The following is a 25,593-nucleotide window of genomic DNA, read 5'->3' as shown; positions in this document are numbered from 1 at the left end:
ACACACTGAGTCGAAGCCGGAGTCCACGAACCCTCTATCACCACCACTTACGACCCAAAAGCCAAAAGAACTCGCAGTTCTAGGCCTGTGGCTGTCAACAATGCCTCACCCTCAGGTCTCCTCTAGGAATCTGGAGGTTCTCTCCTCTCTGTGGTTGCCTGGCAGCATCCCCGCCCCTGCTGAGTAGCGCAGGCTCGGGCAGCTAGGTCAGGTAACTCCAAGGGCCTGCGCTCTGAGGCTGGGGCACGGCAGACTCCGCCCAGGGTCCGCCTCCCCCCCCCCCCCCCCCACCGTGCGCAGAACTTCTGAAGAGCAACTCAGACAAAAAGGGAAACTCCTTAGCTGCTAATTATCTTTAACAGGGGTGGAGACAAAAGATAGGAAAATGTTCGCTTGCCAGTTTAGGCGATGTTTATCTCCTGCCAGCCACTGTTCATTAGTTCCCAAGGTAAGAAAGTAAAAGTAGACCTGAGCGGGAGCTTTAATCCCAGCGGCAACAACGCAGCAGTCCTGGGAAAAATGCAGCGTAGTTACAGGTAATTTCTGGCCTGGGGCTGGAGCATCTAGAGGCAACGCATTTGAGAGAGCTCATTGAGAGAGCCCACGGCAATAGAACAATAGCAAACGGCTATAATGCACTTAGGTGCTAACCACTGTTCTAAGCACTTTATATAAAACGCCCATTTATCCGTATAACAATTATCCTCCCTAGGTCTGCAGCTCCCCAGGCAGAAGAAGGTACTATTATCGATATTTTACATTATGAGGAAATGAGATTAAGTCGCTTGCTCAAAGTCATTGAGCTAGAGTTTGGCTACAGCAAGCTGAAGAGTTCCTAAATTTCCTCCTCCTTTATCAGGGATGAAATGGTGATATACCTACTCTTAAATATTTCACTTAAGTAGGCTGAGCTGAGGCGCTAGATCAAAAAGTAAGATACGCATATCAAGCTTAGACAGGAATAATGACGATCTGCATAAATCAGAGGTGACAAATGGCCTCCTCTTAGGAATCCTCGGGACACCCAGGACCAGGCCATTTGGGCTTAATAAGATGATTGGTAAAGCAAACATATATTCCCCAAAGATCACCTTGAACTGTGATGGGTGAAAACTCTGGGAGCCTTGACTGATGGGTTTTCAGACCTGGAAAAGGTCTTTCATAAGTGTGGGAAAAGAATCAACTGTTTAGGAATGTGATCCTTTCCTATAAAGAGCTCATCTTTAAAGTGAAATGTCTCCCGCAGACACCCTCATTGTGCAGGCAACAAGAATTAGGGCTGATATTTATGCTGGCCCAAACTTCATCCAAGATTTAGTATGCAAGAGGATGGGGATATTATTACCTTTGGTGTTTGGACCCAGGACTCTGTAGAGTTTCTTAACTATTTTCCAGAATACTGATAGGAATTGAAATTTTTCTACAGGTAATAACTCAAAGCACTGAATACCACTGCAACATGCAGTTCGTTCATCTGAAATAAACAGAGGAAGAGTGGGCTCTGAAACTGCTTAGTTCGTATCTTGGCCCCACCACATACTTTGTGACCTCAAGCAGCTTTATTGATTTGTTTCCCCAGCTAAAAATGAAACAATGTGAGTAAAGCATTTACTAATGTCTGGCCCTTAGTAAGCAGTTAACAATTACATAATACTGTTAATAAATCCTTTCCTCTTACTCCTAAAGATTGCCAATAATAAGACTTTGACTGTTAACAACTTTACAACCACTGGATATTAACGAAAGAGGCTACTTCTGTTCTGAGTATAGGAGTGCAGAACTTTTCTAAGTGCTTCTATCTGATTGCTCCATCCTCACCAGGCCCCATGTGAGGATTCCTCCATCCTCACCATGCCCATGAGATTTCTCAATCCCAGAGCCCTGCTCAGCACCCTTGTTTTTTTTGTTTGCTTTTGTTTTTTTTCAAAAGGGGCCCATCTTCCTTCCCTTCACAGTCCCTTTCTATTACACTCTCTGGAACCCTTTTGTGATTGTCAGGTTACTTTTTCATCCAAAGCCCATGTTTAAGCTCATTTTACTTTTCACTGCTTTAGAAATTTGATTCTCCCCCAACCTCTCCAGGTGCTTTTTGCCTTAAATGCTCAATATTTTGTTTACCTTCAATCAATCAGAAAACAGAGGCTAGTCAATCTTATTCTCATCCTTAATGTTATTTCTAAGCTGCTGCTTCATGATTCATTTGAGTTTTATACCAGTTGTTCTACCTGGCTATTGTATTACTGGCGGCCATTACTTCTCTTGTGGACTTGCTTCACTTTCATATTCTTTTCTTTCCATCCTGCCTCCTGTTATTGATGATTTAAAAATCCACATAGATGAACTGCTTCAAGGGACCCTGATTTCCTAGGTACTGTCATTGTCACACCACATCTTTTATAAAGATGTACTCCTGACTTCATCTCAAGGCATTTTCTGTTCACTGCACTCCCCAATTCCGTATCTAACACGTCATGTCCTCCGCTTGCCCCTCAGGGCCTTCAACTTCGCTGCGTGGCCAATTTAGTTCCAGATAGTAACCTTATATCTTCTCCTTTTCTAGGACTAGTTTGACCCCCTTTGATGCCCACCTGGAAACCCCATGCCACTCTGCCCTTTTTTTTGGTTCTACAACTGTATTTAAGCACAAGAAACCACCAGAACAAAACCCCATTTATTTTTAAATAAGTTATGAACTGTATTCTTCTATGTAATAGGCATATTCTATTGTTCTGGGTCTTTGTTTATGGTTCCTTTATAATATTACTTAAGAGAGTTACAGGCAAATGGAGGAACCTGTGTGCACTGAGAGAACATGTTAAGCAGAGGCTGAACTGGAGAGACTGCAAGTAACAGCATGGAGAGTAGACAGCAAGTTTAAAATAAGGATTGCATTCCATCGAGCGGTCAGATTAAAGAGAGAGGCTCTGACATTATGAGGAGCAATTTCAGTTTGGAAAACATGTTTGTGAAATCAGATTAGATGACAAGTATGGACAGCATCAGTTTGGTAAAGAGATGTTCTCATGAAGGCTCTTGTTACTAAGTCAAGTCCCCTCCAAAGAGACGAATTTACATGAGAGAAATTTGAGACAGGGAAACCCTAGGTAGGGAATAGGCCTCATATACTTACAGCTACAGAGCTCTCAGGGCTCAGTTCTAGGATCCTTGTTCATTTCCCAGACATAAAAAAAATTAGGTTTCCAATCCTAGCTGCCTCAATGCCTGGTGCACAACTCCAGTGTTGGCCTTATGAAAAAGCCTAAGCAGTCCTCAACTTGTGAATGAGTTGTTTTTTAAATGTTCATTTGCTTTCCTATGTTGTGAACTCAGAAAGTTTTCCCACAGTCAACGTAAATCTAATCCCAAAAGCCAATGTGACACATAATATGCCTAAGTTATAGCACTAACACCATTATCATTTTCATGGGAAAATGTGCTCACAATTACAATTTAGAAAGCTAGGAACATATATATTTCTATAGGACTAGGGACTCTACTAGTTCCAAGCCAGTGATATTCCTATGTCCTATATAGGGATTATGGACGGAGGGGCAAGAGACTAGGGCACTAGGGAAATGGGGGTAGAGTATATTATAGGAGTAGAGAGACGGGATAAAGACAGGGCTGGGCAGAAAGGTAGTTAGGAATAGTTAAAGAATGGTGATTACCCTTCTTTTTCCTCTTCTTCCTCTTTTGTCACTATCCTACCACTTCAAACCCACTGACCAGCTAGAGGTGAAGGGAGATGAGGGGACTGAAGTTGTGTGGGGTGAGGTGGGAAGGCAGTCCTAGAAATTGTGGAGTTTGCTGCAGCAACATAGAAAGGGAAATAAAAGGATATCTCAGTAGAGATCAAATATGACTTCTGTAAATAAAAAGATAAACAGACCAGGAGCTGTGTGTACTTCTTTGTGGCTTGCCTACTATCCACTACAATGATCATCACAGGTTCTCATCAAAAACAGAATTGTTTACTCAGTAATATATGGGTAATGTCAACCAGTTTTTGGTTGATTTGTTGTTTTCTGAAGCCCCAAGGCAAAGAATCACTAATCTTTGGCTCTTTTATGTGCTCGAGAAGGTATACAAACCAAAAAATTATAAGCCAGTTCTCTCAAGAAATTATTAGGGGATTCAGAACACAATGGTCACTACAGAGGTGGGAAAAAAGGGAAGCGTAAAACAGGGAAGAACACCAGCACCCCACCCCTAAAACACACATACACACAAGCCTTGCACTCAGAAGAAACTTGGGAGCCTTGGAATATAGGTCAGTCTTTTTTGAAACATTTAAATTTGAAGGGACAGAAAGGCCATCTTGAAGACCTAGTTTTTAGGCATGATGGTGGTCTAATTCCCTGTTCATTGTAAAGACCTGGTGGCTCATGTCCCCTAAAGGGCTTTCCTCATGCTAAAAATCTGCAGCGGCCTGTGTTCATGCTTCCTCACTTCACTGGCAACCACGAAGGTAGCAGTGATTCAGTGCAACGTTTCTCAAAATTTAGAGTACATCAGGTGACTGTGGAGCTATAAAAATGAAGATTCTCAATCCCCATCTCAGACCTAATGAAGCACAGTATCTGTGACTGGGACCCAGGTATGTTACACAAGCTCCACAGGTGATTCTGATGTTCACTGATGTTGAGGAATCACTAGTGTAACGAACAGGACTTGAAGTCACAAAACTGCACTTACGCTGCTGGTCTTTTCCTTTGTGTGATATTGTAGCTATGTCACCATCTCCATAAGCAAGAGTATCCTCATTTTTAAAATGGAGAATAATTTTAATTTATAGAAACATTTTAGGAATTCAATGAGAAAAGTGCTTTGTAAGTGTCAAAGTATTAGGTGAAATTATTGGCATTCTAACTCTCCCAGAGTCTGTCCTCAAGCTGTTTCCAACATAGTGCCATCAACTGCCCAGTCTGAATGAACTCTACTTTAGGCTGGCTAGTCTTGTCATTGATGCTTCCAAACTACATGCACTCTGCTTACATTTGTTCTACCCTAAATGTTTTCTCCCTTTTGCCTTCCAAATATCCCCATCAAAACTTTATCTTAAATAAAGTCTTTCCTGACCACTTCAGGTAACAGTGATCTGTCCTTCAGAATTTATAGCTTGCCAAGTGCCACTTAATTCTACACTACTTTGAGCATCAATTCTATTGTCCTATAGTCTTGACTAAACAGTGGACCTTATATATCCCAAACTAGGTTGTAAACTCTTTGAGAAAAGGAATCTGGTGTTATGCTCCTTGTTCTCCACAGCACCTAATGAAATGGGCAGCAGAGTGTATTTTTTATGAAATATCCGAAGTTACCTTATAGCAATAGTGACTAACATTTTGTCCTAAATCATCTCAAAGCTAGTATTTCTCTCCAGCCTGCACTCTGTGAGACAGCTTCCCTGCAGTCTTCACACAGAACCAGAGTTTTCTGCTTTGTGGGTAGTCTGATGTTGAGTAAGAGCTGAGTTCTGCCTAAACGACTCCCCACACTCTTTACATTTATAGGGACCACCTCTATTATGGATTCTCTGGTGTTTACTAAGATCTGACCTCTGTCTGAAGGCTTTGCCACATTCGTCACATTGGTAGGGTTTCTCCCCAGTGTGGATTCTCTGATGCTGAATGAGACTGGTGATTCCTCGGAAGGCATTCCCACACTCATCGCATTTGTAGGGCCTCTCTCCGGTGTGGATTCTCTGATGTTCCGTGAGGACTGATCTTTGAGTGAAAGCCTTTCCACACTTATCACATTTATAGGGTCTCTCTCCAGTGTGAATTCGTTGATGTTCTATAAGACTTGTCCTCTGAATAAAGGCTTTTCCACATACATCACATTTGTAGGGTTTCTCCCCAGTGTGGATTCTCTGATGCTGAATAAGGCCACTCTGACTGAAGGACTTCCCACATTCCTTACACTGATAGCATTTTTCTTTGTGGTGGATCTCCTGATGGGAAACAAGGGAGGAGTTATAAACAAAGGCCTTTCCACACTCGCTGCACTCATAGGGCTTCGCCCCAGTATGGACTCCTTGATGCTGGGTAAGAATTGAACGCCGACTAAAACTTTTATTACACTGAGTACAATGATAAGGTTTGTCTCTTGTGTGGATTTTGAGATGGTGAAAGAGACCTGCTTTCTGGCTAAAGGCTTTGCCACATTCATTACAGTGGTAGTGTTTCTCTCCTGTGTGAAGTCTCTGATGTTGATTAAGAGCTGACCACCGGCCAAAGGCTTTGCCACACTCATTACATTTATATGGTTTCTCTCCCGTGTGTATTATTTTGTGTCGAATAAGCACAGTTCTCCCACGGAAAGTTTTTCCACATTCTTCGCATTTGTAGGGCCTGTCTCCAGTATGGATCCTCTGATGTTCTACGAAGCATGAGTGTTGACTAAAAGCTCTTCCACAGTCATCACATTCATAAGGCTTTTCTCCTGGACAGACTCTCTGGTGTTCAGAAAGGTCTGAGTTCTCAGTCAAACTTACTCCATTTTCATCACATGTATGTTGTTTATCTTCCCTGGAGTATCCAGAAGGCTCTCCTATTTTTTCTTCAGGTTCATAAGTTTTTTCATACCTAGCTGACTGAGACATTTCATTTTCAAATTTGCTATATATATTCCCATATGGTTTCATTTCTTCAGAAACTTCTTGCTTTAAATTCCTATACTCATTTCCAGTCTCAACATCTGAAACTAAAAATGGATCATAAATGTTAACTAGTTTCTTGTGATAGCAAATAGCAACTTCACTAGGCAACATAAACTTATTCAAGTGAAAAATTACATAAGAACCTAGAGTTCCTGCATGACTATAAAATGGCACTAGAATATACGACAGACTAATAAACAAAGCATTCCAAAAACTGTTAAGGAAAAAAGCAATAACCCAATAGAAAACTTGGCAAAGAAAAAAACTGATGGTTTCCAGGAAAGGAAATACAATAGTTCTTAAACACAAGAAAAGATGCTCCACCTCACAATAAGAGAAAAGCAAATTTAAACAATATTGAGTATAATTTTCACCCATCAGATTTGCCAATAGCTTGATATAACACTATGTTCACAACATGGATATCATACATTGCCAGTGAGAGTGTAAACTGACCCAAGCTTTACAGAGGGCAAGTTGACAATATATATAAACATTACAACTATATATATAAAACCTTTGACCTAGTAATTCCACACAGAGGAATTTATGCTACAGATATACTCACACATACAGTTATTTACCACAGCACTATTTGTTACAGTAAAAGAGCGGGGCCAACTTAAGTGTCATCAGCAGGGGAAGTTAATTGCATGATATATCCATACATTTTAATATTAAACACCTGTTAAGAAATAAAAAATGCAAGCTTCTACAATCTTAGTGATAAAGAGGGGAAAATATATTTGAATATGAAAAACATACATATATGATTAAAAAATCTCTAGAAGGACACACAAGAAACTAGTAACAGTGACAACCTATTTCAGAATAGGGGTAAGGAGACCAAATGGCTAGGGAAACTGAGTGGAATGAAAACTTTTCACTGGGTAACTTTAAATTATTATTTTTTGGACCATGTGAATTTTCACCTATTTAAAAAAATTAAATGAAAAAAAAAATAGAGGAAATAGAAATAAGGAAGGTACTGAGTCTTTCACCCCTTCACTAACTTTGAACATTCTACCTCATTTGCTTTATTACTCCTTCTCTTTATAAGAATAATACACACACACACACACACACACACACACACACACACACACACATATATATTTTTTCTTTCCCTGCACCATCGGAGAGTTAGCTGCAGACATCATGGAGCAAAGGTTTATTTAAGTGAAGGAGGCAGGAGATAGTCGAATTGGAAGATAATGGTACTGTCTGCTAGGATTAAGGCTAAAAATAGCAGGGAGGTCAGTACAGAGGAAAATAACTGTCAGAAGAACTAAACTAAGTGATTTCAAATAAAATACAGCCAGAATTTAAAAAATATTAATATAAAGAGAAAAAAAGAGCTGTAGAGTGACAAACCAGGCTGCCTGAGGTCTACACATGAGCCGTCAGATTTCTAGAGAGACTTTCCTGACTTTAATGATCAGAAACAGCACAAAGTACAAAAAAGCCCCAGTGCCCTGTGTTAGCCCCATCTTCCCCTTCCTCCCAAGGTGGGTCTTTCTTCTTTACCTTGCTTCTTCTGGGCTTCAAGTTCTGGAGATTCACACTTTAGCTGGGCTTTCACAGACGGGAGGGACATTCTGGGTTCTTGTTCTGTTCTTAGAGCTACCATCTCCTGCAAGAACATTTCCTGTTCCTCAGTGTGGACTGAGACCTGAGGTAGATGAGATATAACTGAGATACTCACTCTGATAACATTAAACAGAACAGTATACTATTCATGGCAGTGGCACCCAGCTCTCTGAAACTTGAAATAAACTTCTTTCCAGATATCAGCTTACCATAATCCTACTCATTCTTCAAGGCCAACATAAATGTCACCTCCTCTGAGAAACCTTCCCTTCCCCAGCTGGAAGTAATTTCCCCTATTTTTAACAGTTAAAGAATGTTGACTGTGCCCCCTTTTACTTCTTTGTCTATGCTCAAAGAAATGGATAAATGAAAGAGAAAAAAAAAAAAGAGAGAAGGAAAAGAAGGTAAAAAGAGGCAGAAAGGAGGGGAAAAGAACTTAGGGGGAAATAAACCGGAAGTGAGAAAGAAGGAAAGGAAAGGGGAAAAGTAAAGGGAGAAAGTAAAAGTGAAAGTAAAGAAAGGAAGGGAAAAAAGGAAAAGGAGAGAAATCTCTTCCATATTTACCCCAAAAGCTGTTCCTAATAGACTCTGCTCTTCTGAGGTCCCCACCCCACTTCTTTCTGGGAGATGATCTTATTTTCTATTTATCTAAGATCACAATCATCTCAAAAAATCATCTCCCCTTCACTTTATCTAGCTCCACTCTCATACTCTTCTCCTTCTCTTGTATCTTAAAGGAAGATGTCTTTTCTTTTTCAAGGCTTGTATCTACTTTTGCCTTCAATCTCATCCTTTTCCGCTTCCCTTTGACCCCTGCTCCTTCAATTAACTCATTTACTCAGCAATTTCAGCCACTCTGTAGCTTCCACTACTCCACGGGCCCATTTCCTCTTGCATTTAAAAGTAATAGGCTCCCCCAGCATGGTATTATAAAAAGCAGGGATCTGGAATCACTCTAGTTACTTACTCTGATCCTTAGTTTAGTAGCTCTGTCACCATGGGCTAGAAATTACTCTGAGATTATGACACCATGCCATGTAAAGCACTTCGCACAAGGACTTGGCATATGACAGGCCCTCAAGTTACTTCCCCATCCCCTTCAATGGCTAAATTTTGTAAATAAGAAATCACCATACACTGGTTCTATTTCCCTGACATAGTTTCATTTTGTAACCTCTCCCTCAGAATGAGAGCCAAAATCAGCAGGTACTATCTCAGATGTACAGAAAAAGCTGTTTTGATACTTCAAATTTTGGGGAGGGGAAAGCAAAAAAAGGCCAGTATAGTGAACTGTGCCTTCTGTCCCTGGATCTTCAGTTAGGCCTCATAAATCAAGCTGTAAACTCCACTAGCTACTCTCAGCAGCCCTCAAGGGAAAGGACTGGTTGGCAATACAAACTCAACATGACTAAAACCAAATTACTTTTGCCTGCACCTGAAAATCCCATTCTTTCTTTTGGTTCTCTTCCTACCTTCCCGGCCACTCCCCAGTTTCCACTGCTGGTTACTCCCCTGATGATCCCTTTGTGTCTCATGGCTTTAAATACCACCCATATTCTGGCAAGTCCCAATTTTATATTTCTAGCACAGATTTCCCCCCACTGAATTCCAACTTTTTATATCCAGTTGCTTGCTCAAACTTTCCACTTGGATTCTAGTAAGAATCTCAAAATTTACACATCCAAAACCTAACTCTTGATTCCTTTTACCATCTCAGTGAATGACAAACCCATTCTACCTGATGTTCAGACTAAAACCCTTGGCATAATCTTTAACTCACGTTCTCTCACATCCCGCCACCTATACAGAAACAAATCCTCTCAAGCTCTACCTTCAAAAGGTATCCAGAATCCAATCACATCTCACCACTTCCACTGCTACTATCCTAGTCCAGGCCACCAGCATCTCTTGCCTGGATTATTGCTTATAGCCACAGCCTCCTAAACTGGTTTCCCTGCTTCTAACTTTGTCCCCTATGCCTCCCCTAGTCCCACCATGAGCCCCAATGCAGAACTTTTCCAACATAGCAGGCAGTAATTATGTTAAAATTTAAGTCAGATTAAATCTCTCTTCTGCTCAAAACTCTCCAACGACTTTCCATCTCAGAATAAAATCCGAATTCCTTATAATGGCCTACAAGTCCCTTGTATGGTTTGATCTTCTTGTAACTATCTGATTTCATCTCCTCCTTGACAAGCACATTCTCACCTTAGGACCTATCCATTTACTACTGATATTTCCCCTGCCTGAACACTCTTATCCTAGATGGCTGCATGGCTTGCTCTTTTAATTCAGATCTCTGCTCAAAATGTCACCCTATCTAAAAATCCTTCCCTGACCAGTCTATTGAAAACTACACAATCTTCATTTCATTCACTATTCCTTTTCTCTGCTTTACTGTTGCTTCTTTAAATATAGAATTTATGACCACCTGATGTATTACACATTTGTTGATTTTTTTGTTTACTGTCTGTCTCCTCTCAGTAGACTAAAATCTATCAACGTAAGAGCAGCAACCCTCTACACTTTGTTCACTGGTGCATTCCCAGTACCTAGTAAACAATAGTCAATAAATATCTGCTGAATGAATGAACTTTTCCCAATCCACCTTCGCCTACAATCTTGCACTCTGTTAGAAGTGTCTCCGTTATGCTCGTCTTTCAAGCTTGAAATCCCTACTGCTTAGCCTAGAATAGACTGCTCAGTAAAGAGTTCTCAATTCTTTCTTCCTTCTTTACACCTCTACTCTGTCATCATTTTCAATTAATTCTTACCTAAGACATGCCTCTTCCTTCGCAGTCACACTTTCATGACCCTATTTTAAACTTAGATCTTTTTGCCACATGCTCCTTTCCTCTTCAATCTTTGTTCTTCAATGCTAGATTATATTTCCTTTTTATTATTTCACCGTGTATACTCTCTATACCAAGCTTTCTTAGCCTTGACTCTACTGACATGCTGGGTCAAATAATTTTTTGTTGTATAGTATAAGGCTGTTCTTTCCACTGTGAGATATCTAGCAGCATCCCTGTCCTTTAGCCACTAGATGCCAGGAGTACCTCCCGCCGTTAAGACAACCAAAAATGTTCCATGACATTGCCAAATGCCCTCTGCGGTACAAAATTGTCACCGGGTGAAAACCACTGTCTTTTAACAACGCTAAAACAAAACAAAATAGTCCTATGTAATTTGGTTCTTTTTTATATCTTGGCGTTAGTAAAATTCATTTAGACTCAGAGAGAACAGATTAGGAGCTTCTGTTCTACAGAATAAAATCTAAACTCAAGAGGTTGGTATTCAAGGTCCTGGACTCTCTGTGCTCAACTCTTCTACTCACCTTTCCAACTTAACTGGGCTTTCAACTACTCAAAGAAACATGGGTCCCATGACCTGCCCCTCCCTCCTAACTTTCCACTCTGCTCCTACATCTCATTCCTCTGAGATGGTGACTTCGATTTCTCCATCTTTTAATCCTTTTTTTTTTTTTTTTTGCGGTATGCAGGCCTCTCACTGTTGTGGCCCCTCCCATTGCGGAGCACAGGCTCCGGACGCGCAGGCTCAGCGGCCATCGCTCACGGGCCCAGCCGCTCCGCGGCATGTGGGATCTTCCCGGACCGGGGCACGAACCCGTGTCCCCTGCATCAGCAGGCGGATTCTCAACCACTGTGCCACCAGGGAAGCCCCTATCTTTTAATCCTTTAATGGACACAAGGCAGTGGATATATCTGCAAAACCTGATTTCTTAATTATTTGTATTGTTCAGCAGAACTGATGCCCCTTTCAAGAGGCTGCTGCCCACTTTGTTACCATCATCTCTCTAACATTTTCTCTCTGTCCTCCAAGTCTTCTGTTTCTAATGTTTCTGGGCAGCATTTCATCAAACAGAATTTTGTAGCTTAATGCAGAAACACATGATCTTTCTACAGAAAAGATATAAATAAGTTAGGATTATGTTAACTAATGTTCTACGACACTCAGGCCCCTTTCTGATGCACCAAAGTGTCGAGAATACGTTTTGTGAAATAATGTTAGACTTCATTCTGGCCTAGAAATCCCTAATTCATCTTTTCTCAAACAGAAACCACATCTTTGTTCTCACCTGATATCCTGGCTCATCCAACTCTCTCTCTAAATCCTCCAGCACAGTCACCACCTCTTCCCCACTCTGTGGATGCTGTTCCTGGACCCAAGCTTGGAGCTCCTCGGGCAGGATGGTTAGGAATTGCTCCAACACCAGCAGTTCCAGAATCTGCTCTTTTGTGTGTGTCTCTGGCCTCAGCCACTGATGGCAAAGTTCCCGGAGTTGGCTCAAAGCCTCACGGGGTCCAGATGTTTCCTGGTAGCAGAACTGCCTGAAGTACTGTCGGAAGACCTCCCTGCTGTGGGTGGTGTTCTTTTGCACGTTCTGATCCTGTCTGGCGGTACACTTATTTTCCTCCTCCACCTCCTCTTCCTCTATCTTTATTTCCAAAAGTTCATCTTGCTCCTTGTTGGCCTGGATGGACCAAGTAGATGCCATCATAGCTGTGCAAATGCTTATGAATGCTTCAAGCAAGATCTCCTGTGCCGTCTCTTTCTGGCTGGAACTGAAGAAGAAGCCATCATCATTAACACAAACTACACCAAAAACAAAAAGTGCAAATTCTAAGAATTTAAAAATGCACTTTGAAAGCCGCCTCCAGGTTAATTTTCTATACGCAGGAAAACACTCTGATAAAAAAGACTCAAGAATAGACTAATTTAAAGAGAAATATTAAGTAAAAGGTGTTAAGTTGTTTCAGGACTCTAAGAAAGAAAAGTAAGACTTGGTAGGAAACATTTCCACTTGATGATAGAAAAAAGAACAATTAAACGGAATAAACAAACATTTACGGCAAACAATAATAAAAAGTTGAGACATCCTTGATTGGCTGCTTTTTAAATTTTTTAAATACCCAGATGTCTGGTGGAAATCATTTAGTCATAAAAGCAGCAAAGTCACATGAATTTATTCCCTCAGGAGCCTAATCTCTCTGCTCCTCATTCTTCATTTATCAAGCAAAAAGGCTGAAGACATTGGTCTTTAAGACTTTCTTCTACCCTCGCGTTCTGTGATTTTAAATCTAAAGGCAGGCCCAGGAAAGAGGCCCTAGGACGCCAGTCAGCGTCTGTGACCCAAGACTGTTCAGAAATGTCAGAAGGCGCATAATTCAAGAAGGGTACACCGCGCGAGACAAGCCCGGGAGGAATGGAGCGCACAGCCGGGTCTCTCCTTCATCCCCGGGCTCCGACCCACTCTCCGAGGGATTGGGGGTCGGGGCTAGCTTCTGCGTCAAGGAGCTTCTCGCGGATCCACCTAGGCAAGTGAGGCCCGGAGGCCGCCCCACTCCAGCCGGGGCCGAGAAGGCCGTAGCACCCCCGCCTGCCGCGTCCGCAGCACAGGACCGCTCACCCGCAGCCCCTGGACGCCAGCAGCGGTTTCTCTCCGGGGACAAGGGGTTGAGGCCTCGAACCTCTTCGAAACCGGAACCCACCAGCAGCGACCCATAGAGGCCGGAAGCGGCCGCGAAGTGCGGAAGACCGGTTCACTTCCGCCGCCGCTCTAGGAAGGGGGCGGGAGGGGCTCGCAAATTGGTAGATCTCCCGCGCGCCCATGTGAGAGGACAACTGAAGACTCACAGGCCTGCGGTTTCGCGATATTGTTTTCTCCTGCTCCTCTTCGGCTGGCTAGTATCTCCACTTCCCCCGACCCGATGGGCGGTCGAGGCTTGGCGAGCCTACCTGTGCTAGGGAAATCCCATGCTTTTTCCACTCTCACTTTTATTTGGGTTTCTGCACCTTTGATGTTCAAGATGCCTCAAAAGGATGTTTTCCCGAGGTCCTTCCCGACTCAGGAAGGGACCTCTTCCACACACACTTCTCAAGGGTCAACCTGGTGCTTTCTGCCTGCTTTTTCACCTTCTTCGGTTCTCTCTTATGCGCTGACGATAATTATACATCTGAAAACCCATAGGGTTCAATGGGAAAACTAAAAGATCATTTAGTAAAGTAGCAAGATATAAAATTAACACACTAAAATCAAGAGCCTTCCTATATGCAAATAACCAGTGATAAAAGTTACAAGATATAATGGAAGAGAATACCGAATTTACAATAGCAACAACCAAAAAGCAAGCAAACAAAACAAAAAACAAGAAGAAAGAAAGAAAGAATAAGCTTAGGAAAAAATATGCAAAACCTGTATGGGGAAAACCTCCTGAAAGGCCAAGTGTATACTTAGACAAATAGAAAGCCATATGCCAACAAGACTAATAAGAGTTTTGGCTCGAAAGACTCAATGAAGAAGTCAGTCTTCTAAAATAAAAGTATTGACACATATTGTTCTAGAATTAGACAAGTTGGTTATAAAGTTGATATGGGGGGGCTTCCCTGGTGGCGCAGTGGTTGAGAGTCTGCCTGCCAATGCAGGGGACATGGGTTCGTGCCCCGGTCCGGGAGGATCCCACATGCCGCGGAGCAGCTGGGCCCGTGAGCCATGGCCGCTGAGCCTGCGCGTCCGGAGCCTGTGCTCTGCAACGGGAGAGGCCGCAGCAGTGAGAGGCCCGCGTACCGAAAAAAAAAAAAGGATAAATTAGGCCTCATCAAAATAAAACACTTCTGCTCTCTAAAAGACACTATGAGGAAAAGGCAAACCACAGGCTGAGAGAAAATATTTGCATCACATGTATTTGTCAAGGAACTTGTATCCAGAATACATAAAAAAAAAAAACACTTAAAGTTGATATGGGAAAATAAGAATAGCCACAATACCCTCTGAAAAAAGAACGGTGAGGGACAGCCTAATCGGATATTAGCACATGTTATAAAGCCTCTACAATTAGGAGTGTGATATTGTGTAAAAACAGAAATAGACCTAGGTACCTATGGATATTTAGTAAATGATGGTGGCATCTCAAATTAACAGGGGAAATGACAGACTTGTAAATAAGTTGTGTTGGGACAACTGATAGCCATTTGGTCAAAAATAAAATTGAATTAATATCTCCCATCACACGGCACAGTCAGGATAAATTCCAAATGGATCCAAAAACCAAATGTAAAAAAATGTACCTATACATGTATTAGAAGAAACACGAATAATAATTCTAATTCCCTGGGAACAGGGAAACCTTGCCTAATAATGCCTCAATTTCCAAAAGCAATAAAAAATTAAATTTAATCAGATAAATCTGACTAAATAAAAATCAAATGAATTGGTTATCAAAAAACACCATAAAGAAAAGTCAGAAGACAAATGACACGCTGGAAAAATGTTTGCAACGTATCACAAAGGACTAATATCCCTAATATATAAAAGATTCCTAAAATAGTTCCTAAAAAGAAAATAGCCAATAACCCAATAGATAACATGGGCAAAAGAAATGAACAGTTGACAGAATAAGAAATTGTAGCAGCCCTCAAATGTCTGTAAAGATGCTCAGCTTCATTCAAAATATAAACATACAAACTAAAAACTACACTGAGGTGCCATTAGTCATTTTATCTGATTGGCTCAAATCCAGAAGTTTGACAATATACTCTATTTATGAGGAAAGAGGAACTCTTATACATTCTCAGTGGGAACACAAAATAATACAACTCCTATTTGGAAAAATAAGAAAATGTAGCAAAAGCACCTATGTAAGTTTACCCTTTGCCCCTGCAATACCACTTATAGAAATCCATCCCAAAGACATATTAACAAATATATGAAATGACATGCATACAAGGTTATTCGTTCAAGTATTCAAGCTAAAAGACTGGAAACAAACCTAATGTCCATCAATAGGTGACTGATTGAATAAACTATGGCATAACTACCTAGGCAGCTATAAAAAGAAATGAGAAATCATGATGTACTGCTATGGAATGACTGACAGGTGCTGATAGCATACTACCTGTGGTAGACAGAATAATGACACCGCTCCCCCAAGATGTTTACTCCTCACCTAATCTCCAGAACGTGTGAATTTATTATGTTACATGACAAGGGGGAATTCAGGTTGCAGATCAAATTAATCTAATTCTATTCAACTGATCTTAAGGTAGGTTTTCTTAGTTGAGAACCAACTTGTTTTGTTCTAATAAAGCTTGATTTCTGGACACTGAAGTTTGAATTCAATATAGCCTTCTCATATCACAAAACACTACACTTCTTTTGGTCTTTTTAATTAAATTTTATTTTAATATAATTGTAGATTCATATGCAGTGTAAGAAATAATGCAGAGATCTCATTTACTCTTTACCAAGTTTCCACAAATAGTAATATGTTGCAGAATTATAGTACAATGTCACAACTGGAATATTTACATTGTTACAGTCAAGATACACAACATTTCCACCACTACAATCCCTTTTATGAACACACCCACTTCCTGCTCACTCCCATCTTCTCATTAACTACTGGCAACCAGGACTCTGTTCTCTGCTTCTATAATTTTGCCATTTCATATTTGGTTTTTTCATCTCTGTTTTCTTCTCTTGCCTTCTTGTAGGTTACTTGAATGTTTTTTAAAGTGTATTTTAATTTATCTATAACATTTTTGGTGTATCTCTTTGTATAGCTTTTTTAGTAGTTGCTCTAGGTTTCATATCATATAGACACAACTTAGCACGTTCTATTGGTGTCATCATTTTACCAGCTTGAGTGAAATATAGAAACCTTACTTCCCTTTACATTCCTTACCCTCCCCATTTATAATTCTTTTAAATATTTCCTCTAAATGTATTTAGCACCGCATTAGACAATGTTATAATTTTTGCTTCAACAGTTAAACATAATTTAGAAAAATCAAGAGAAGGAAGCTTATCGGATTTACCCATATTCCTTCTTCTTTCCTGATTCTTCTATTTAGAGAAATTCCTTTTGCCATTTTTTAAAGGTAGGTTTCCTAGTGACAAATTCTATGTCTTACTAATCCGAGGGTGTCTTGATTTTCTCCTTTACTCCAGAAAGATATTTTCACCAAGTATAGGATTCTGGCTTGACAGTTCCTTTCTTTCAGTTCTTTAAAAATACTATGTCAATTCCTTCTGGTCTCCATTATTACTCATAAGAAATCCACTGTCATTTGAATTTTCTCCTATACATAAGATGTCATTTTTCTCTGCTTTCAAATCTTTTGCCTTTGTGTTTGGGAAGTTTCACGTGACATGGTTTTGAATGGATTTCTTTGGGTTTATCCTGTTTTCATTTTGATCAGCTTCTTGAATCTGTAGGTTTACATCTCTTGCCAAAACTGGGAAGTTCTCAGCCACTACCTTTTCAAGTACTTTTTCAGCCCCATCCTCTTTGGGACTTCAATGACATGAACATTACATCTTTTCTATAGTTGCACAGGCCCCTGAAGTTCTTTGCATTAGTTTCTTTTGGCTTCTATAACAAATTACCACAAACTTGTGTCTTAAACACAACAGAAATTTATTCTCTCACAATTTTAGAGGCCAGAAGTCTGAACTCAAGGTGTTGTCAGGGCTGTGTTCCCTCCAGAGACTCTGGGGTACAGACCCTGTTTCTTGTCTCTTCCATCTCCTGGAGCTGCTTGCTGGTCATGCCTCGGTGCTCCTTGGGCTCGAGGCCACATCACTCCAATCTCTGCCTCCATCTTTCCATCACCTTTTTCTCTGTGTCTAATCTCCTTTTGCCTCTCTCTTATAATGATATTTATTATAGCATTCTGGACCACCCTGGATAATCCAGGATAATCTCCTTGTCTCAAGATCCTTAACTCAATCACTTATTTTGCCATATAAAATAATATTCACTGTTCTGCAACATAAGGTAATATTCATAGGTTCTGGTGATTAGGAAGTGAACATACTTTGAGGGGCTATTTTTTCAGCCTACTACATTCTGTTCCCTTATATATTTTTTTCTCCAGTCTATTTTCTCTCTGTTGTTCTGATGGAGTTATTTCTGTTGTTCTATCTTCTACCTCACAGATGCTTTTTCTCCATTCTGTTGTTGAGAACGTATTTTTCAGTTCTCAAATTTCCATTTGGTTTTTCTTTATATCTTCTATTTATTTGCTAGGACTTTCTATTTCCTGACCGAGGCTTTCTGTACTTTCATTGTCTATATTTTCATTTTTTTTTACATGTGTTCACAATTTCTCATTGAAACTTTTTTTTTTAATCGTGGTTGCTTTGTCAGATTAATTCTAACATCTCTGTCAGCTTGGTGTTGGCATCTTTTAATTTTCTTTTTTCATTCAGTTTGAGATCTTCCTGGTTTTTGGTATTTAAGTGATTTTTTATTGAAATGTGGACATTTTGTATTGTTATGAGACTGGATCTTAATTAAACCTTAGGTTTCAGCTGGTTTTCTCTGAAATTGCTGTGGCAGGGGAAGTAGGGGAGGGTGACACTGAGGCAATGCCAGAAAAGGGCCAGTAGAGAGTCAGGGCTTTCACCATCACCCAGCAATAACAAGTCTGCACTCACACAGTGTCTGTGGTGACCATGTGGAATCCAGAACTCCTACCCCTACCCAACAGTAAGGAGGAGCTCAATGTAAATCAGGTGGGGAACCTGGACTTCTACCTCTATCTGGCAGTAATGAGGTGCTACCTTCCCCTACCACACTCTTTAAGGTTTTCTTAGCCACAGAAATTCACGTGGCACTTAGCTTTGTTTTGCAAAATTGCGAGGATCACATTATAGTAAAATACTTTTTAAAAGAGCTAAGCTTCTACGGTACAAATATGTAATCATGACCATTACTATAACGGATTTTAATGAAAACTGAAAAACTGCTCAGATAAATTCAGGTAAGGTATAAGAAACCATCTTTTAGCCTTAAGGATCCGTCAGCCGATGGACACCGGAGGGTGCTCCCCGCTGGTGAACCTATGTCTCCTTCGAGAAGCAAGTAGTCTGCACAGACCAGGCTCTGTACAGCATTTGTGTTCAGTTCTCTGCATCTCTGAAACGTCCGGAAGCACCGACATGGAAAAGGGAGTCGGATCCTGAGGGATCTATGTAAGGCAAGGGAGAAGAACCCAAGCCAGTCCTGGAGAAAGGGGGCAACACCCCAAACTCCAACCCCAAGTTCTTTGCAGAGGTACAGAGCGTCCTGCGTGGGGAGGAGCCAGATACCCACCTATACCTGACGGGAAGAGTCGGGAAGCATCAACGGAAACGGGATATTTGGGCTACAGCTCACACCAGGAACTGGAAATAAGTCACAACGCTTGACCGCATCTCCGCTGGCTCCTCAGCCGCCTCTCTAGGAAACTTGGAGGACCTGTTATCTCAGTGGTTGATCTGGCAACCTGGCACGCCTTCGCGTGCTTGGCTTCCTCCTAATGGCTCAGGCAGGAAAATCGACGAGGGCTTGTAACCTCTAGGGTCCAGCAGCCACTCAGTCTGGGCTAATATCTTTCTACTCCACTGAGGACACCTGGCCTCTCTCACCGGATTCTCGCAACCCTAGGTTCCCTTAGGACCCGGTCCTCTGACGTCCCAGCCTTCAGGGTCCCTCTCCTGCAGTCTCTTAAGGTACCAACTGTCAGTTAACTTCCAGCGTCAGAAGCAATAATGAACATCCACCTAAGGAAAGCGCCAACAAGAGGGGCAGAAATCGGCTTGCTCCCCACTGTTTTAAATCTTTGCATAATCGGGTCCCTCTGAGTAACCTAACCACTGATTTAGTCAGTCTGGGGTGGGGCCCAGGCAACTGCACTTCAAACAGCCCAGGTGATTCTAATGCAAGTATACACCAAGAAACAGTGGCTTCATCATAAAGCTAAGGTAGCTGGCATGGAAATCTGGATGTGGGTCCAGAGAGACCTAAAAACATCACAGAGTAATTTATAGACTGTGCTCTTCTCCCTGTTCTCCTTTTTATGGAAAGTACTAAAATGAGTGAGGAGCGAAGGCAGTGAGACTATTTTCACTGCTTGAGACTCCTGTACCTAAGACACTTGGAACAACTGAGATGGAGGAATTTCTAATAAGTACTGTGAAGATGAAGCACTTATCTTGGTAATGCTGTCTCTGCATCTATCTTATTTTTCCTTCTCTTTGGTCACCATTGTTGGCCAGAGTTTTGGTGTCTCATTTTGCTTTCTGTCTGATTCCTTTTTATGTTCTCACATTTTGTCCATCCTTTTTCTCTTTCCATCCCATTTGTTTTTTGCAGATGCCTAAAATGTGTCTCAGGGCTCCAAGTCTAAGTGTCCATGAAACTACATATAATTCACGATGATCTTTGTTCATAGTTTTGTTTTAAAAAAACAATGTGATTAAAAACTAGAAAGATCACTATAAGTACTTAACCACTTGGGTTTCACTTTTCTCATGTAGGTATGAAGTGAGCGAAACTCCAAATTTTCTTTTTAAAGCTCAATATTCTCTGATTCTATAGTAAAAAACTCCCGTCACACACACAAAATACTTTTGATGATTCTATACTGCTTATCAAACAAAGACTCAATGCATTAGGAAAGTGTTCAAGGCTCTCTCAATCTGGCCCTCACCTACAATCTCCCACTCCCGCACTTCTTTGCAGGAACTCCGTGACCCAAACTGGAAAACCCCTGGCTCTTGAGCATATCTTAAAATGGGGGTCTTGCCTCACCCTATTCCCTGTGCCAAAAACACTTTCCTCTGTCCTCCACCTCCCTCTGCAAAGAATCTACGTTTCTCTCAATTACTAATTCAACATTTAACCAATGACACATGTATATTCATATATATTTTATATTTCAAAATTCTTCCACAGAAAATACTTATATTTTATAATAATTTTGACCTATTTTTATTTTAAAATTTCCTAAGATAATTTTTGTCTTACTAAAAAAAGATAAAACAATCTTCTACTATAAATTATAACTATGTTTTTTAAAAGAAAAGTATTGTCAGATATAGAAAATAGGAGTCATTTCCAAATATAAAATATGGACAGAGACTTGATTCTCCTGTTATCCTGACCTTCAACTCAAAATTATAGTGAAAGAGAATCTTCAGGGCTCTATCTACAGCTCTAGGCAGGTTTTGGTTGCAAGATACTTAGCCATTTTTTGATGCAGTGTCCACTGTCCTAACAGTGCTCAAAGGGGTGCTGGACTATCCTTCAAGAACCAGTAAGGTTATTTAATTGGATTTGAATCAATATTTCTTACACCTTGCTCAACCATAAAACCAAAATCTGCTCTCTCAGACTGAACTTTTCAGAGGGATAGGGAGGGATGGATACTGGTCCAGGGAACACCTGAAATGAGATCAATACTAGAGACTTCATAGGCTGAATAAAAGGAGCCAGGGCGGAAAAGAGAGGAGAAGTGAGGGAAATTTAGAAATGCAAAAGGGAGACAACTAAGGACTTCTGGCCAGGAAGACTGGAATAATCACAGAAGAAGTCAAAGTCTACATGCCACTGTCTATAGGTTGAGACAAATATTATTTCTCACATAATGAGGAATGTGCATCCTAGATAAAAGAATTAGCATGAGAGAATTAGTACAATTAGTATCAGAAAACAAGGAAAGTTAGTTTGGTGAACTGTCAGTCATTTTAATTGTGTTAACCATCATTGCATTCTAAGCAGTACATCTGTCTCTACAGCATATATAATGTATTTTGTTTCTTGGCATTTTACCAGTTGTTGAGAAAATTGAGAATGTTTGAGAAGCTGTAAACAAAACAAAACAAAAAAACAGGCACAGAACAAACCAAATATCCAAACTTCAACTGCAAGTGTAAAAACTCAGTCCATTAGAAATTCATCCTCTAAAATACTAATCTGCTCATATTTTAAACCTTTTAAGAGCTGATATAATTGAATTATCCAAACATACTGCTTCAGCATATTGGAGAAACATTTAAAATACTTATGAACTCAGATTGTAATAGTATATGTACTATATCACTATATGGAATATATATTTAACTTGAGAAGTTGAGTTTTTTTGAGAAGTTGATTTTATTTCAAACTTATATCTACTATATTTTCCTTAACTTCAGCCTAAAATCCCTATGTATTTCTCTTGGATATAATTTAAACCTCAAGACAATAAAATATACTCTTGAGGACATTTAAGACTTTTTTTCTTCTAAGATTGTTGATAATACCTCCAATTAGTCACAAGTAGTGACACAAATAGTTTCAAATGTTAGGTCTAAGAATATAAAACAGAACAAAATACATGAAACTGAAAAATACCACCTATCACTTCTCCATTCTCCACAGAAGCATTATGTGTAATTCTAGTCATCCAAACCTTGTTTCCTAGCTCATGTGGATGTTGTTAGCTTTTAAATAGAAAGTGTTTGACTTGGACTAAACTGGGGAGAAGAATGAAACAATATATAACATTTTGAAGTAGTGATTTTTCATCTGTAGGAGTATGTTGAACTATGGAGCACCAACAAATGAGATATTGTCAACTTGTAAATAGAATAAGGAAGTCCTCTGTTATAATGCAGAAATCTCGAAAAGATTATATTGTGTCATGAAAATAAGGTGTAGAAGAATATAAATAGTATGCCATCGTTCTGTGTAACAAGGGAATAAGATTATATATTCATATTTTCTTGTACTTATATAAAGAAACACTGAAAGATACATAAGAAACTAGTAAATGACTACCTATAAGGGAAAGATAGCGACCTTTTTTCAGTGTTGTTTCGATATTAGAACCAGGTCAAGAAAGAATTTTTTTTAAAAACTCCTTCTAAGTAAATTAAAATTTAAAGTTAAAAATAATCACTCACTACAAAAAAAAATAAAATGCCTCAAATGAGAGATAAGTGGAAGGAATCTTTCCTGGAACTCCACTGGAAATTAAATAGGCTGTACATTTATTGAAACATATAGATGGGAGGGTTTGTTGAGCTAAAAAGCAAAACCTCAGTGCCTTATAAGTGCTCTAAATTCTATATGGCAACACAGTGCTTCCAGTGGCTTAGTAGAAAGAGCATTGCACTAGGAATTAGGAGAGAGGGTTTTAGTTCCAGCTCCATTAACTAGCTGTATGATCTTACACAGTCACTTCCTATAGCTTCTGTTTCCATATCTGTCAAATAAGGGCAAGCAGAAGTGATCTCTGAGGTCCCTTAGAGCGTTTCTATTACTCTTAAGTTACCTGTGTGTGTATTTGGTATTCCAATCCAGACTGTTATCACCATAGATTTTTCATTTTTTTGGTCTCCTGGCCTTAGTATAAAGTTTTTTAACACTCAGTCAGTGTTAAGGGAAAGAAATCTTTTTATGTATGACCTTGATAATAATCAATAGGTAGTGCTGAGAGGCATGGAGGTTATAAAAAGCAATCAACATGCAAGACTGATCATACTTTTCTGTCTACTTTTGTATATGTTTGAAATTTTCTATAACAAAAGTTTAAATAAAGAAAAACCCCAAAATGCTCATAAGTCACAGGAAAAATACAATGAGGCCTATATTTTCACAATAAATATCTGAAGTGAGATATCAGATTTTTAGCTAAGTGTCTTGGTCTTTGCAAAATTTAAAATCATGAGCAATATTTGTTATGACTAGCCATTGAGCTACTAATAATATATGGTTGCTTCAATACCTTGGTTCCTAAACTGAAGGCTGAATTACTAAACCTCTACAGGGAGAAGCCTTCTGTATATTTATGGGAGGATTCATCTGCCCCCTTTTGTAGGTTAAAAGCAAGTTATCCTATCTTATGTGAATGGAAACTAATCTAATAGTTTACATTACAGATTTTACTGCAATTATTTTTAAATTAATTTTTAAATACTCAGTGAACTACATTTGACATTTTGTATTCAGGCTGCATATAATTTTTAAGACTTTTTTTTTAAAGTTTTTAAAAACTAGGATGAAGGAGTTTTCCTGAAGTACATGTAGAAGACTTTTGGAACAGATGTGTGTGAGATTATGTTGATGAAGTCAACACAATATTCAGTATTGCAAAGTATGGATGTCACTGACCAAAGAGATTCCGACAGATATATTTAAGATATTATGCATCTCTCAGCATAAAAATAAGAACGTTTTCACTGGTCTTCCTTGGAGCTTCCTATACTAGAGGATTAATCTCTTATTGTTCTCTCAGAGACAAAGTAAGAACCAGGACCCTTGCTACCATGCCTAGTGGTCTGACATCATGAAATTTTGCCCTACCTGTTCCAAGGAGCTAGCTGGATTCAGCCACAGGGTGGACTTTCCGATGCTGGACAAGGTTGCAGTGGTAACTGAAGTTCTTGCCACATTCCTCACATTCATAAGGTCTTTCTCCAGTGTGAATTCTCTGATGCTTAATGAGGACAGAACGTCGACTAAAGCTCTTACTGCACTGACTGCACTGGTAAGGTTTCTCCCCCGTGTGGATCCTGAGGTGATGGAAAAGCCCAGCGTTCTGGCTGAAGGCTTTACCACAAACGCTGCACTGGTAGCGCTTCTCCCCAGTGTGGAGCCTCTGGTGCTGGAAGAGGCCTGACCGCTGGCTGAAGGCCCGCCCACATTCATCACACTCATAGGGCTTCTCGCCCGTGTGTGTTCTCTGGTGCTCGATGAGGATGGAATTCTGGGTGAAGCTTTTCCCACATTCACCACAGATATAGGGTCTCTCCACTGAAGAGCTTACCCGTTGCCTTTCCCATCTGCCTTCGTGGTCACAGGTCTCTCCACACTCAGGCACTGGAATGATATTACCATTCAATTTTTCAGGTACTTCCACATGAGATTTCGTTTCTTTAGACAGATCCCTCTCTGGGGCTAACTCCACATTCCAAGTCCCAGCCTCATCATCTGAAATAGTAAATGGATGGCATGAATGTTATGTTTCCAAAGAAGAAAGAAAAAAACTGGTCAGGAGAGTGGGTGGAAAGAGACAAGCAACACATTTTCTGTTTACTTTCCCACTCTCAACAATTATACCAGGACTTCAGGAGAAGATGCCGTGTATTGTAACCGCTTGCTTACTGTCTGCGTCTCCCACCAGACTGTAAACTTCCTGAGGGCAGGAACCACATCTACCTTCCTCATCACTGCTTCCCCCGTACCCAGCTCAGTGCCTGGCACACAGCAGACACTAAGTAAATGTGCTGAATCAATGACCATTCAGGGAATGAGTTAGGCTTCCTGAGGAAATTCTAATCCTCACCAATCTCCTGAACCGGGCACATGCCTTGCAAGTTCCACTGAGGCTGCTCTTCCAAGGTTTGGAGCTGGCCACCAGACGACTCCTGGGCTGCTCCTAGAATTGCTTTCTCCTTCACAAGTTCTTCCTGTTCATGATCATGGACTGGGACCTGGTAAAAATCAAGGACAGTTAGGAACGAAATATCAGAGAAGACATTGCAAGGCCTTCTCAAGACCAGTGGATAG

General features: G+C 40.3%; 2 protein-coding genes across 8 annotated transcripts in view; both read right to left on the bottom strand.

Annotated features, from left to right (window-relative positions):
* ZSCAN12 (zinc finger and SCAN domain containing 12) overlaps positions 1 to 24,528 on the bottom strand; it is a 46,740-nt gene extending 22,212 nt beyond the window's left edge. For 4 of the 7 annotated variants that reach the window (XR_011377835.1, XM_070046756.1, XM_070046755.1 and 1 more), the window contains exons 1-4: positions 13,683 to 13,789; positions 12,351 to 12,837; positions 8,189 to 8,333; positions 5,559 to 6,705 (exon numbers count right to left, since the gene is read on the bottom strand). Coding sequence is in view for 6 of the 7 variants with exons in the window: in XM_070046756.1 (XP_069902857.1) it covers positions 5,559 to 6,705; positions 8,189 to 8,333; positions 12,351 to 12,773 (1,715 nt within the window). In the remaining variant the exon portion in view is untranslated. Of the gene's footprint in view, positions 1 to 301; positions 564 to 5,104; positions 6,706 to 8,188; positions 8,334 to 12,350; positions 12,838 to 13,682; positions 13,790 to 24,387 lie in introns of those variants that run through there. The other 3 variants (XM_070046757.1, XM_030849701.2, XM_060308179.1) reach the window with 3 other exon arrangements.
* On the bottom strand, positions 20,986 to 25,514 carry LOC132598103 (zinc finger and SCAN domain-containing protein 23-like). Its single transcript, XM_060307796.2, has 2 exons — positions 25,370 to 25,514; positions 20,986 to 25,014 (listed from the first exon to the last, which is right to left on the bottom strand). Exons 1-2 carry the CDS (start codon positions 25,389 to 25,391, stop codon positions 24,401 to 24,403), a joined length of 636 nt encoding a protein of 211 aa, XP_060163779.2. The 5' UTR covers positions 25,392 to 25,514; the 3' UTR covers positions 20,986 to 24,400.
* Positions 25,515 to 25,593: the final 79 nt, after the last annotated feature.

This window comes from Globicephala melas, chromosome 11 (assembly GCF_963455315.2).
Source record: "Globicephala melas chromosome 11, mGloMel1.2, whole genome shotgun sequence".
NCBI classification, from domain to species: domain Eukaryota; kingdom Metazoa; phylum Chordata; class Mammalia; order Artiodactyla; family Delphinidae; genus Globicephala; species Globicephala melas.
The sequence above is the reverse complement of the archived record's forward strand: the minus strand, read 5'-3'. Positions and strand labels throughout refer to the sequence as shown.